Here is a 14640-nt window from a genome sequence, read left to right as displayed (position 1 = left end):
ACTCTACTATACATGCCTAACTGGTGGATTGCTGCAATGATGGTTGTCCTTCTTGAAGGTTCTCCCCTCTCCACAGAGGAATGCTGGAGCTCTGACAGAGTGACCATCAGGTTTTTGGTCACCTCCCTTACTCAAGCCCTGCTCCCCTGATCGCTCAGTTTAGATGGGCGGCCAGCTCTCAGAAGAGTCCCGGTGGATATGAAAGTCTTCCATTTTTCCAATGATGGAGGCCACTTTGCTCATTGGGACCTTCAAAGCAGCAAAAATGTTTCTGTACCCTTCCCCAGACTTGTGCCTCAAGACAATCCTGTCTTAGAGGTCTACAGTCAATTCCTTTGACTTTGTCTTTCCAAATCATGTCCAATCAACTGAATTTACCCCAGGTGGACTCCAATTAAGCTGTAGAAACTTCTCAAGGATGATCAGTGGAAACAGGATGCACCTGAGCTCAATTTTAAGCTTCACGACAAAGGCTGTGAGTACTTGTGTACTTTTTTTAATAAAGACCCACAAAAACAAAGCAAAGACCTTTTTTTTTTTTAACATTTATTGTGTGTAGTTTTTGTAAAGTCCTCACCAAGATAACATGATATAATCCAGTTTGAAATTAAACTTGTTTTATTGACACAGTGAGCCATATTTCAAAAGGGTGGTATAAGCTAATGGCCCCTCAGGGCCTGAAGTAATGGGTCATGTTTTCCATATGATGGGACCTTATCAGACATCCACAGGCCTATGCAAAACAGAATATAATAAACAATTCAAGTTCTGTGTTTTATCTACTGTAAGAGCCACAATTTGAGCCAGTTTAAGTTAAAGTTGAATGTGATGCAATTTGATATTTTGTGTCATAAATAAGGTTTAACAGGTTAAAAACACAATATTACCTGGACGTACCAAATGCTCCCGTCATGAGGCACAAAGCAGGAAGAGAGATGTGTTGTCAGGCACTGGAGTCCGGGGGCCAGAGCAGGCGACATTGAAGGAAATTTGAAACTGCTGGCTAAGGCTAAGCGTAAATTTGGTAAGATTGTAATTCACATCGGCAGTAATGACACCCGGTTACGCCAATCGGAGGTCACTAAAATTAACATTAAATCGGTGTGTAACTTTGCAAAAACAATGTCGGACTCTGTAGTTTTCTCTGGGCCCCTCCCCAATCAGACCGGGAGTGACATGTTTAGCCGCATGTTCTCCTTGAATTGCTGGCTGTCTGAGTGGTGTCCAAAAAATGAGGTGGGCTTCATAGATAATTGGCAAAGCTTCTGGGGAAAACCTGGTCTTGTTAGGAGAGATGGCATCCATCCCACTTTGGATGGAGCAGCTCTCATTTCTAGAAATCTGGCCAATTTTCTTAAATCCTCCAAACCGTGACTATCCAGGGTTGGGACCAGGAAGCAGAGTTGTAGTCTTACACACCTCTCTGCAGCTTCTCTCCCCCTGCCATCCCCTCATTACCCCATCCCCGTAGAGACGGTGCCTGCTCCCAGACCACCAATAACCAGTAAAAATCTATTTAAGCATAAAAATTCAAAAAGAAAAAATAATATAGCACTTTCAACTGCACCACAGACTAAAACAGTTAAATGTGGTCTATTAAACATTAGGTCTCTCTCTTCTAAGTCCCTGTTGGTAAATGATATAATAATTGATCAACATATTGATTTATTCTGCCTTACAGAAACCTGGTTACAGCAGGATGAACATGTTAGTTTAAATGAGTCAACACCCCCGAGTCACACTAACTGTCAGAATGCTCGTAGCATGGGCCGGGGCGGAGGATTAGCAGCAATCTTCCATTCCAGCTTATTAATTAATCAAAAACCCAGACAGAGCTTTAATTCATTTGAAAGCTTGACTCTTAGTCTTGTCCATCCAAATTGGAAGTCCCAAAAACCAGTTTTATTTGTTATTATCTATCGTCCACCTGGTCGTTACTGTGAGTTTCTCTGTGAATTTTCAGACCTTTTGTCTGACTTAGTGCTTAGCTCAGATAAGATAATTATAGTGGGCGATTTTAACATCCACACAGATGCTGAGAATGACAGCCTCAACACTGCATTTAATCTATTATTAGACTCTATTGGCTTTGCTCAAAAAGTAAATGAGTCCACCCACCACTTTAATCATATCTTAGATCTTGTTCTGACTTATGGTATGGAAATAGAAGACTTAACAGTATTCCCTGAAAACTCCCTTCTGTCTGATCATTTCTTAATAACATTTACATTTACTCTGATGGACTACCCAGCAGTGGGGAATAAGTTTCATTACACTAGAAGTCTTTCAGAAAGCGCTGTAACTAGGTTTAAGGATATGATTCCTTCTTTATGTTCTCTAATGCCATATACCAACACAGTGCAGAGTAGCTACCTAAACTCTGTAAGTGAGATAGAGTATCTCGTCAATAGTTTTACATCCTCATTGAAGACAACTTTGGATGCTGTAGCTCCTCTAAAAAAGAGAGCTTTAAATCAGAAGTGCCTGACTCCGTGGTATAACTCACAAACTCGTAGCTTAAAGCAGATAACCCGTAAGTTGGAGAGGAAATGGCGTCTCACTAATTTAGAAGATCTTCACTTAGCCTGGAAAAAGAGTCTGTTGCTCTATAAAAAAGCCCTCCGTAAAGCTAGGACATCTTTCTACTCATCACTAATTGAAGAAAATAAGAACAACCCCAGGTTTCTTTTCAGCACTGTAGCCAGGCTGACAAAGAGTCAGAGCTCTATTGAGCTGAGTATTCCATTAACTTTAACTAGTAATGACTTCATGACTTTCTTTGCTAACAAAATTTTAACTATTAGAGAAAAAATTACTCATAACCATCCCAAAGACGTATCGTTATCTTTGGCTGCTTTCAGTGATGCCGGTATTTGGTTAGACTCTTTCTCTCCGATTGTTCTGTCTGAGTTATTTTCATTAGTTACTTCATCCAAACCATCAACATGTTTATTAGACCCCATTCCTACCAGGCTGCTCAAGGAAGCCCTACCATTATTTAATGCTTCGATCTTAAATATGATCAATCTATCTTTGTTAGTTGGCTAAGGCACTGCGCTGCGGTGGTTTGAATCATATTTGTCTAATAGATTACAATTTGTTCATGTAAATGGGGAATCTTCTTCACAGACTAAAGTTAATTATGGAGTTCCACAAGGTTCTGTGCTAGGACCAATTTTATTCACTTTATACATGCTTCCCTTAGGCAGTATTATTAGACGGTATTGCTTAAATTTTCATTGTTACGCAGATGATACCCAGCTTTATCTATCCATGAAGCCAGAGGGGACACACCAATTAGCTAAACTGCAGGATTGTCTTACAGACATAAAGACATGGATGACCTCTAATTTCCTGCTTTTAAACTCAGATAAAACTGAAGTTATTGTACTTGGCCCCACAAATCTTAGAAACATGGTGTCTAACCAGATCCTTACTGTGGATGGCATTACCCTGACCTCTAGTAATACTGTGAGAAATCTTGGAGTCATTTTTGATCAGGATATGTCATTCAAAGCGCATATTAAACAAATATGTAGGACTGCTTTTTTGCATTTACGCAATATCCCTAAAATCAGAAAGGTCTTGTCTCAGAGTGATGCTGAAAAACTAATTCATGCATTTATTTCCTCTAGGCTGGACTATTGTAATTCATTATTATCAGGTTGTCCTAAAAGTTCCCTAAAAAGCCTTCAGTTAATTCAAAATGCTGCAGCTAGAGTACTGACGGGGACTAGAAGGAGAGAGCATATCTCACCCATATTGGCCTCTCTTCATTGGCTTCCTGTTAATTCTAGAATAGAATTTAAAATTCTTCTTCTTACTTATAAGGTTTTGAATAATCAGGTCCCATCTTATCTTAGGGACCTCGTAGTACCATATCACCCCAATAGAGCGCTTCGCTCTCAGACTGCAGGCTTACTTGTAGTTCCTAGGGTTTGTAAGAGTAGAATGGGAGGCAGAGCCTTCAGCTTTCAGGCTCCTCTCCTGTGGAACCAGCTCCCAATTCAGATCAGGGAGACAGACACCCTTTCTACTTTTAAGATTAGGCTTAAAACTTTCCTTTTTGCTAAAGCTTATAGTTAGGGCTGGATCAGGTGACCCTGAACCATCCCTTAGTTATGCTGCTATAGACGTAGACTGCTGGGGGGTTCCCATGATGCACTGTTTCTTTCTCTTTTTGCTCTGTATGCACCACTCTGCATTTAATCATTAGTGATCAATCTCTGCTCCCCTCCACAGCATGTCTTTTTTCTGGTTCTCTCCCTCAGCCCCAACCAGTCCCAGCAGAAGACTGCCCCTCCCTGAGCCTGGTTCTGCTGGAGGTTTCTTCCTGTTAAAAGGGAGTTTTTCCTTCCCACTGTAGCCAAGTGCTTGCTCACAGGGGGTCGTTTTGACCGTTGGGGTTTTACATAATTATTGTATGGCCTTGCCTTACAATATAAAGCGCCTTGGGGCAACTGTTTGTTGTGATTTGGCGCTATATAAAAAAAATTGATTGATTGATTGATTGGAGTTTTGCCTCTCTACCGTGTGATAGTGTAAAGGTAAGCTTTCTTTTTTCATTTAAGATTTTTGAATTGGATTACATCTTGGCATTGGCGCTGAAGCTGCTGTTGCTTTTAGCTCGAAAAGTACTTTTCTGACCATCTCTGAACACTATGCAAGGCAGCCTTCAATAGTTTGTCAATTTTAAGTTTGATTTTTGCGCAAATGGCAACATTTCATGAAACATCACTCTGCACAGACTTAAAATCATCATAGGCAGTGTCGCTATTCGGGGAACATCCCATCTGTGAAATCCTACACTAATTCATCTAAAACATCAATATTTACATTTAGATTGGTGGCATCATGGGCTGCTGCTAGTGGCAGTAAGGCGGACTACAGCAACAGTGCTTCAATATAAATGTCAAGCTTTTATGTTAATATTTCAGAATAAAAAGTTTGCTTGGGAGCTTCCTAGTGCGTCCTATTAAAAATGAATGTGTCAATGATGTGGCCCATGTTGAACTTTGAATCACTGCATCCTGCTGTCGATCTTTCGTCTCTCCCTTTCTTTTTAATGGTCTACACGCCTGATACAGATGCTGATAGTTTATCTGCAAGTAGTTCCTATCATCTGATTATAGCTGCTTGGCGATTTATCTGTCGGGCTCTAACGGCGATACAGAATCTTTGCAAGATGACAAAAGCCCAAGTCTTGAGAGCCCTGCTGAATCAAGTTTTAAAGTTCACTTGTGAGATCTGGACTCTGTTATGACAACGATGACAACTGTGTTGTCTTTGGTCCTAGATCTCTCTGGAAAATCTTTGTGGACTGTTGGAATGACTGTTTGCAGTGAGTGGCTATTAGGGAGCTCGAGAACAGGTGCACTGTTTGCATTGTCAGGAACATGATGGCCATGTGACATTTTCCTGAGCATGATGCAATGCACAGGTGCCAAAGTTTTGAGAACCATGGTCAATGGGTGAAGCTGAGAGGACCTGCACATTTCAAATCAAAATCAAAGCAAATCAATTTTATTTATATAGCGCCAAATTACAACAAACAGTTGCCCCAAGGCGCTTTATATTGTAAGGCAAAGCCATACAATAATTACAGAAAAACCCCAACGGTCAAAACGACCCCCTGTGAGCAAGCACTTGGCGACAGTGTTTTCACCTGGCTGGAGGCAGAAAAATGGCTATATTCAGGACTTATACAAGGACCACCAGGCCAGAGAAACTTGTAGAGAAACACTGATTATATAAATAAAAACTAAAAACAACAACTCACTTGTAGCAAACTCGTGTGAAATCTGGACAGACATGGTAACTGGTCCGAACACAATTTTTAATATATGTAAATTACTTGTGTCTTTTTAATGCTAGAATTTTGCACAACAAATTCCATAAATCTGCATATTAAAAAAATAATCCTCATCTGTAAAAAGTATTGTGTCTTCATTTTGTTATGATACAAAGAATACAATGCACAATGAATGTAGAAAGACAGAGGGTGACAGGAGGAGAGAAAGAATCCAGGGAAACAGTCCCTTATCTCTGCAAACAGCAGCACGCCTGGCCTTGGCAACACACACATACACACATGCTCGCCAAGACTGGCATACTCAATCCCCCTGGCATATGTTGGCACGATGGCAGCCCGTATGCTCATGTCTGGTGCGCGTGTACGTACACACACACACAGGTCTGTCACAGTAGCGATTGAGAGTGAGGAGAGAGAAAGAGTGAGTGGGTAAGAGCAACATGAAGTGCATGTGCTTCACATTATAAATTCATCCACATGTGGGTGACAGGGTGATAGGAGATGACAAGACTGAAGCGCATTGCAGAGAAAGATGGGCAGATGGCAAAAAGTGTAGTGTGATGGAAAGGAGGAGGAAGCAGTTGTCAGAATGACATGAAGGAGTAGTGTTTTAGATAACCGTATCAGCAATGCTCCACTGTGAAATCATGTGTCAAACAACTGAAAGAATGTCCAAATGTAAAAGAAATTCATGGAAAGTGCCCAAATCTGCAATCAAAAATATATTTCTGATAGATACTGTAATAGCAGCTGCTGTACTTCTCAAAAGACAAGACTGCAGATGAGGTCACCCAAACTTTTACAAGTAATAATTAAAGACATTCATAAACAGTAATAACAATGTGAAGAAGCTGAAAGATGAACTGGTATAATTTTATTTTAATTTTGTCATTTGATTTTTAAACGGACCACCATGGAAATAAGTGTTTTGACTTTCTTTTGTCATCCATGTATTTTAATGTATTTAAAATTATATTATGAACTTACATTGAACATACTAAATAAAATCACGCACACAGACGCCACTTCTCTTAACTACAAAGATGATTTACTACCTCCTGCTAGAATGGAGTGCGAGTCTAGAATGCAATTATCAATGTCCATTGTTCAGTGTTAACTAATATCCATAGTTTCTCAAAAAAATATTAGTCCTATAAACATTCCGTTTTTGCAGCATTCATCCTTGGCAAAAAATACCAAATGGCAAATGTAAGCTCTCCCCAGTTTCTCTGTGATTGAATCTGCATACATGCATGCAGAGGCCACTTGGCTATTGTAATACAAATGACAAGTATTTAACATGTATTTTACCTACATGCCTCATTAAGCAGGAGGAACAACATAAACTACCCTGTACACTGCAGATGCACATGATTTTCATTGTTCCATTTAAAAAAACAAAACGGTACACAAAGCAACTCACCTTTGCTATGATGATCTGAGACACGGCTTATGATTATCTTGTTCACAGACCCCACATCAACGTTTTTGTATCCCTGACAAAATAGTTGTAGATGCCCTGAATATCAAGGACATATTTGTATGCTAGCAGCTCTGAAAAACCTGCAAAAAATATGGGTCCTGAAGGCCAGTCCACACAATGTTTCTTCATATACCTATCCTTTGCTGATTTTGTCACAAAAAAAAAAAAAAAAAAAAAAAAAAAAAAAGGATTTTGCGCTTAGGTTGCAGAATTTTGGAATGTTTGGCTGCTGTAAACAATTGATTTCTTTCCACCATTTCCCATCCACCATGGAAATATATGTCAAACGGTGTGGTTTGATGATGTCAGTGCATACTCTCCATACAACCATGGTGTTGCTGGACAGAGGTGTATGTTGATGGCGATACCTCATCTCCAGAGTCTTAGGCTGAATCTCAATTCTACCCCTGGGCCTTTCCCATCCGTTTTGTGCAGGCAGGAGAGACAGAGGGGTGTCTCAATTCTCTTTGTGGAGCGAGGTGGAGGGCTACAAACCCCTTCAAATGGAGTGAATCTGGGTGCACACTCCGTTTGGAGGGGTAGGAGGAGCTTATTGCTGTCTCCCTAATAACAAACATGGTGCCAAAAGAGCTGCACAAATGTACGTGGCTTTCATTGCAAACTACGCTGTTTAGAAAGTTATAACTTGCCAAAAAACTTTACAGGCTATTGCCTATGACAGCAACGGGTATGCTGCATGTTGCGTATATTGTAGTTCTGAAGAATATCGTAACTTTGCTCATGTGCTGAGGCGTTATAATGCATATACACACACAAATGCTACGATAAGACACTTTTATATCTCACAATGGAGAAAATCATGATAAAGGATAAGCACGTTAATTTGTATGTTCATCAATTTTTGGATAATAGCAATTCCTGCCTGGATTTCATGGTCTGTAATGTGTGTGTATTTTGTAAACAAAGGGAGCCCTGAGCACACTCGTCTCCTAATAAGAAAATGAGGCAGAAAATGAGACGTTTCATCAATGGGAGTAAGATGGAAAATATATACACACACATGTATATGTGTAACACATAACCTGATGTCCTAATAGACTGATATTTGTCAAGGAAATGGTGCTGGATGCAAAAAATGGGAAAATTTGAAAAAGAAATACAAGGTTAACAGAAGTAGATGCACCTCATAACATACATACAGGTGCTGGTCATATAATTAGAATATCATGAAAAAGTTGATTTATTTCAGTAATTCCATTCAAAAAGTGAAACTTGTATAATGTATACATTCATTCCACACAGACTGATATATTTCAAGTGTTTATTTTAATTACTAATTAATTACTAAATCAATTAATGATTAATCAATTACAATATTATTAGTATTATTAAGAATGAATTATTAGTATCACTAACATAATTAATGATTAAATATTAATACTATATTATTATTATTATAAATTACTAATGAATTAAATTAATTATTAATACCACAAATTCTCTGACATGATTGCGAAGCGTCGAAGAAATCTGCGACTTCTTCTATTTCTTTGCATTTACGCAGAAAGGCGAGAAAATAAAAAGAGAAAAGAAACAGGCTACTGCAACAAGTTGCGCTTCGGTTACCATGTTGACAAACAGTGAACACGGCAGTTTGAGACGGGGAGTTCTTTTTCCCTCGTAAGGTGGAGTGGTGTCTCAATTCATACGGCTAAAGTCATACCCCCTTAGCCTTACCCCTTGTTTTAAAGGGGTAGGGCCAAGGGGAAGGGGAACAAAATAGAATTGAGATTGGGTCTTACTGTACTAATGTGAGACCTGGAGACTAAACAGTGACCTAAGATGAAGACTGGATGTTATAGCACCACATTCTTTCAGAGAACCCTTGGATGGGACTTTGTTTCAAATAAGCAATCTGAATGACAAAGATGAGGCATATTACTTGCATTGTGATGGAATGTCAATTATGGCACTACCATCATGTGGTGCACTATTTTGAGGGTGATCCATGCAGGCACTACATACTGGATCACAATGCTCTAGTGCTGAATGACACCAGCAACTGGGCAAGGCCAAGGAAATGCCCGAGTATCACCTGCCTGCTGCAGACAGGGAGATAGGGACAGACTGCCAGTCTGCAGAGGTCGAGTAAACCACAAGAAGGAAAGATCTAAGACTGCCTCTTGGCTGGAATCTTTTACCTTTGGATGGAAAGATGTGGAAAATAAAAATAAAATAAATCCGTTACTAACCTGGAGTCAGTTCCTTCCAGGATGCGTTCAGCCTGGTCACCAATAACTTCCTGTCTCAGATAATACAGCATTCTCACCCTCAGCAACACTCTGAGAAAGAAAACAAGTTCACCTTTTAGCAGTCTCTATAGAACAGCAAAATTTATACTACAGTAGTTCTGAAACTGGTAAGTGTGTAAGAATACAACTGTACTATTTATTTTTTGTTGTTTTTCAACACCATAGATGAATCACTGAACAACAGACAGGGCCATTAAGGGTGAAGTTAAATCTGTACAATATTACAGACATTACATTACAGAGGTCACAGTTCTTTTGCTTCCCTCATTGCCTTAAATCCAACCACCAAAGGATCCAACTCTCATTTGCAACCAAAAGTTAGACAGATACAAAAGCTCTTTAAAATAAACAATTACAGAATAAAAATATATCCTTTTCCCAATATTTTCCAAATTTTGTAGTTTCAAGTCCCAGAGAGTCTTAGTCAATTGTTCCATTAGGCTATATACAAGTGGAGATTCATTGTTCAACCATTTCTTGGTTAGTGCTTTTACTAGCCCTTAGTAAGATCTGCAACAGATATCTGTCATGCCTTTGAGTCCAATCAGCACATTATCTGAATAAATAACACTAAAATCAAAACCATTTGCCGTCTTTGTCTCCGTTACTACTTCCAACCAGTAGAAAGTAATTCTGAGTGATCAGCAGGCATATTACCACACCTTCTCCAACACTGACCCTGTTCAGGTTTATTACTCTGAAACGTTTCTACCTGAGGTGTTATAAGGAACCTTGAAATGTTGTTCCAGGTGAATTCTTTCCACAGAGCTGAGCCTGTGTTTAAAATATGTTTAACCAATCCTCTTCGGTTTGCTTTATTCCAGTTTCTTTCTGTCATCTTGTTTAGCGTAAAGACCCGTCTGATTGTCCTGACCTACATAGGCCATTAGGCCCATTGCCCTTGATGCTTATCTATGTAAAGGTATATTTATTTGACTTTGTTCTATATTCTTCCATTCCATTTTGCATCATAGGTAGGATACACCAGCAAATGAGAACACAACTGTGCCACCTTTGTCCCGAGGTAGCTGTAATGTCCTTGGTTTTTGCCTCCCCCAAATAAGAAGTGAGATCATTCTTTTTCAATCAGTGAATTGTTCAGGGCTGTGAAATGAAAATTGTGAAATCCGAGGAAAATTTGCAGGGGCTCTTGGGGGGCGGGGGGTGCACAGCTCTCCAGGAGCCGGGGTCTAGGGCCCTGTGGGGCCCCAGAATTAATTTTTTATCTAATGATACTTTTTCAGCATCTCCTGGAAGAACAAATCTCAAAATTAGTGGATATTTAAATGATCCTATATTCAACCTTTTATTTGACCTGTCAATGATGATGTTGAAATAACAAAATATGACATGGAAGTAGGACCTGGAATGATTTTCCTTTTAATTGTAAACCAAATTATGCATTAACTCAGAACAACTAAACTACATGAAATTTATGAAGACTGAAAACAGCATTTCAAAAACCATAGCAAAAGCTTGTAGAATATTTGGAAAATCATGATAAAATATCAATAACATACCTTATAGTAAAAAGTCACTTATATTCTTGTGTAAATTCATGCAGCCTAAATCCATTCAAAGCCACAATGTCTATTTTACAATGAAAGAAAGTCTAAATTAGTAAAAAAGAGTCACATAATCTTGTCTAAAATCCTGTATGAACAGCAGAATGTTTTTCCAGGGAGAGAAAAATTCTTACCGTGTTTTCCTGAGAGAGCACAGCACCGTTTCTTTTATCTTTCAGGTGTGTTGATGAAGCCAGCGACGATTCCACGGATTCTTGTCCTTAAAAGACTTTTTCAAACAGTCTTTCTCGCCATCTTCTCTCTGTGTGACATCGGTCTGTGACACAGACATGCTGCACAAATCTTTTAAAAACTTGAAAGCGCTAAAAGTTTGGGATGTCCACATGCTAAGTTTAGCTTAAGCGTCGCACAGGAGCCACACAGCGTCGCCGCAGTAACCAACCAGTCCTGCTTTATGACAACTGTCGTAACAGCTATGCTTTGAGTGGCATTTTTCCTCCGCGAAACTCCGCGGATCCGAGGAAACTGATTTGTATCTGTAACACACAGATCAGTGTCCGCGGACTTATAAAACTTACACGATGTCGTAAAAAAGAGAACGCTTTGCAATAAGCATTTTAAAAACAGTGATGTTCACGATTAAAGAGTACATCACTAACACCCCACCCCCCCCTCCCCATGATGAAATCCGCAGAATCCCACGGATCCGCGGAGTTTTCACAGCCCTGATAGTTTAAAAGGAACACCAACAGACAGTGGTTGCAAAAGCAAAAGCAACCTTGATAATTATAAGCATCTTTCTATTCTGTTATGCATACATTGTAAGTAAACGTTTGGGCACCCCTGATAGTTTCCATGATTTTCCTTCATAAATCAGTGGTTGTTTGGATCAGCAATTTCATTAAATATATCATATGGCAGACAAACACAGTGATATTTGAGAAGTGAAATTAAGTTTATAGGATTTACAGAAAGTGTACAATAATTCTTTAAACAAAATTAGGCAGGTGCATAAATTTGGGCACCCAAACAGAAAAAAATATACATCAATATTTAGTAGAACCTCCTTTTGCAGAAATAAAAGCCTCTAAACGCTTCCTACAGCTTCCAATGAGAGTCTGGATTCTGGTCGAAGGTATTTTGGACCATTCTTCTTTACAAAACATCTCAGGTTTGTTGCTTTCTGAGCATGGACAGCCCGCTTAAAATCACATCACAGATTTTCAATAATATTCAGGTCTGGGGACTGAGATGGCCTTTCCAGAATGTTGTACTTGTTCCTCTGCATGATTGCCTTAGTAGATTGTGAGCAGTGTTTAGGGTCGTTGTCTTGTTGAAAGATCCAGCCCCAGCTCAACTTCAACTTTGTCACTGATTCATGAACACTGTTCTCAAGAATCTGCTGATACTGACTGGAATCCATGAATGCTGTGTTCCTTTTCAGCCATGCATACCGCCCCTTGTTATGTCCAAATAACTAAATTTTAGTTTCATCAGTCCACAGCACGTTATTCCAAAATGAAGCTGGCTTGTCCACATGTGCTTTAGCATACCTCAAGCGACTCTGTTTGTGGCCTGTGCACAGAAAAGGTTTCCTCTGCATTACAGCATCATACAGCATCTCTATAGTTGAACAATCCACAGGGACACTATCTGCAGCAAGATCATGTTGTAGGTCTTTGGAGCAGGTCTGTGGGTTCACTATGACTATTCTTACCATCCTTCGCTTCAGCTTATGAGATTTTTCTTGGCCTGCCACTTCGGGCCTTAACTAGTATTGTGCCTGCAGTTTTCCATTTCCTCACTATGTTCCTCACACTGGAAACTGAGAGCTGAAATCTCTAAGATAGCTTTTTGTATACTTCCCCTAAACCATGATGTTGAACATTCTTTGTTTTCAGGTCATTTGTGAATTGTTTAGAGGCTCCCATGTTGCCACTCATTAGAAGAGATGCAAAGAGGGGAAACATTTGCAAATGCGACCTTAAATACCCTTTCTCATGACTGTATTCATCTGTGTAAGGAGGTCAAGGGTCAATGAGCTTACCAAACCAATTCTGTTTTCCAATAATTAGTCCTAAAGGTATTCAAATCAATAAAATGACAAGGGTGCTCAAATTTATGCACCTGTCTAATTTTGTTTAAATAATTATTGCACACTTTATGTAAATACTAGAAACTTCATTTCACTTCTCAAATATCAGTATGTTAACTGAAATTTCTGATCCAGACAACCAATGATTTATAACGGAAAATCATGAAAATTATCAGAGGTGCCCAAACGTTTGCTTACAACTGTAGTTAGGACTTATTTATTGTCACCTGCCTTGGGATATAGTTATGTTCATAGATGGAGGATAAATCTTTAAGTATTTGCATTCCTAGGTATTTAATTGCATCACCTTTCCAATTACACTTCCACAGTCTGCAAGTGTTTTCTTGTGGTTTGTAATTCAAGGTAAGAATTTGTGTTTTATGTATGTTCTACTTGTAGCCACAACAGGACCTAAATATGTTTAAAAGATAATTAGGTGAACTTGTTTGAAGATGAGTAAAGGTCATAAAAATATCATCTGCATATAGACAAGTTTTATGTTCCATATCTCTAATTAATAAGTCAGTTATACATACATACATATTTTCTAATTGTCTGTGCTAGTAGCTCCATAAAAAAGGCAAATAACATTCGGCTTGCCACCTGATTATTAAAGCTAAAGGCCTGAAGTATCAAATATAAATATTCCCACCTTAATGACTTGGTTCTGTTTTTGACAAAACTCTGAACAGTATTTTTATTCATACATTACAAGTTGTGTAAAACATTTCAAATTGTTTTCTTCCCCCTTATAGTTTCATTTCAGTGCAAAATGCATTAAAATGTAATAATATTAATAAAAATACATTGGTGTATTGACTGCAGCATATACTGAAACAGAGGGACAGTGCATTTCTATAGTAGCTGACCAATGTTGTGGAGATTCAGTAGGAAAAAAAAGAGAGACAAGCCAAAGGAACTAACTTACTAGAAATTCAGATAAAAATGTGACCACAAATAATCAGGTCTTGAGTAAGCATCTTTTATGCTTAAAAGAAAAAGTTATATTTCAACTGAATAATTGATAATTCAATTGATAACTGACAGCACCATTCAAAATGCAATTTGTATTCAGGGACATGTCACAAACTCAGGGAAAAGTGCAATCAACTTGATTTTAACTTGAAATTCAAATTTTTTTTACATAATTTTTTACAAAGAAATAAATATGTTTCAGTCATGTCTGATACTTCTGATTACTACTAGGTCTGAATTTTCTGGTGAATAGATAATTTTTCTCTTGATATAATTTACAGCCATTTCTTAAAGCAGTCATTATTCTAGAAACTCTGATGAACACTCCTCAATCACAGCCACAAAATGAGTTGATCTGCTGACACTGGAAATAACTGTCATATCGGAGATCAGCTTTATTGTAAACACTTTCACCCCATTTGTCACTAGGAATCAATGCCAATAATGCCATTTGGATGAGAAGACGAGAACAGTGG

At 38.7% G+C, this 14640-nt stretch overlaps 1 protein-coding gene across 1 annotated transcript in view; it reads right to left on the bottom strand.

Moving 5' to 3' along the window:
- chd7 (chromodomain helicase DNA binding protein 7) overlaps positions 1-14640 on the bottom strand; it is a 174418-nt gene that overhangs the window by 24560 nt on the left and 135218 nt on the right. The window contains 1 exon segment of the mRNA XM_034182411.1: positions 9509-9598. Within this exon segment, the coding sequence (XP_034038302.1) occupies positions 9509-9598 (90 nt within the window).

The sequence above is a fragment of the Thalassophryne amazonica genome, chromosome 12 (genome assembly GCF_902500255.1).
Source record: "Thalassophryne amazonica chromosome 12, fThaAma1.1, whole genome shotgun sequence".
Taxonomy (NCBI): Eukaryota; Metazoa; Chordata; class Actinopteri; order Batrachoidiformes; family Batrachoididae; genus Thalassophryne; species Thalassophryne amazonica.
This window is presented reverse-complemented; position numbering and strand designations above follow the sequence as displayed.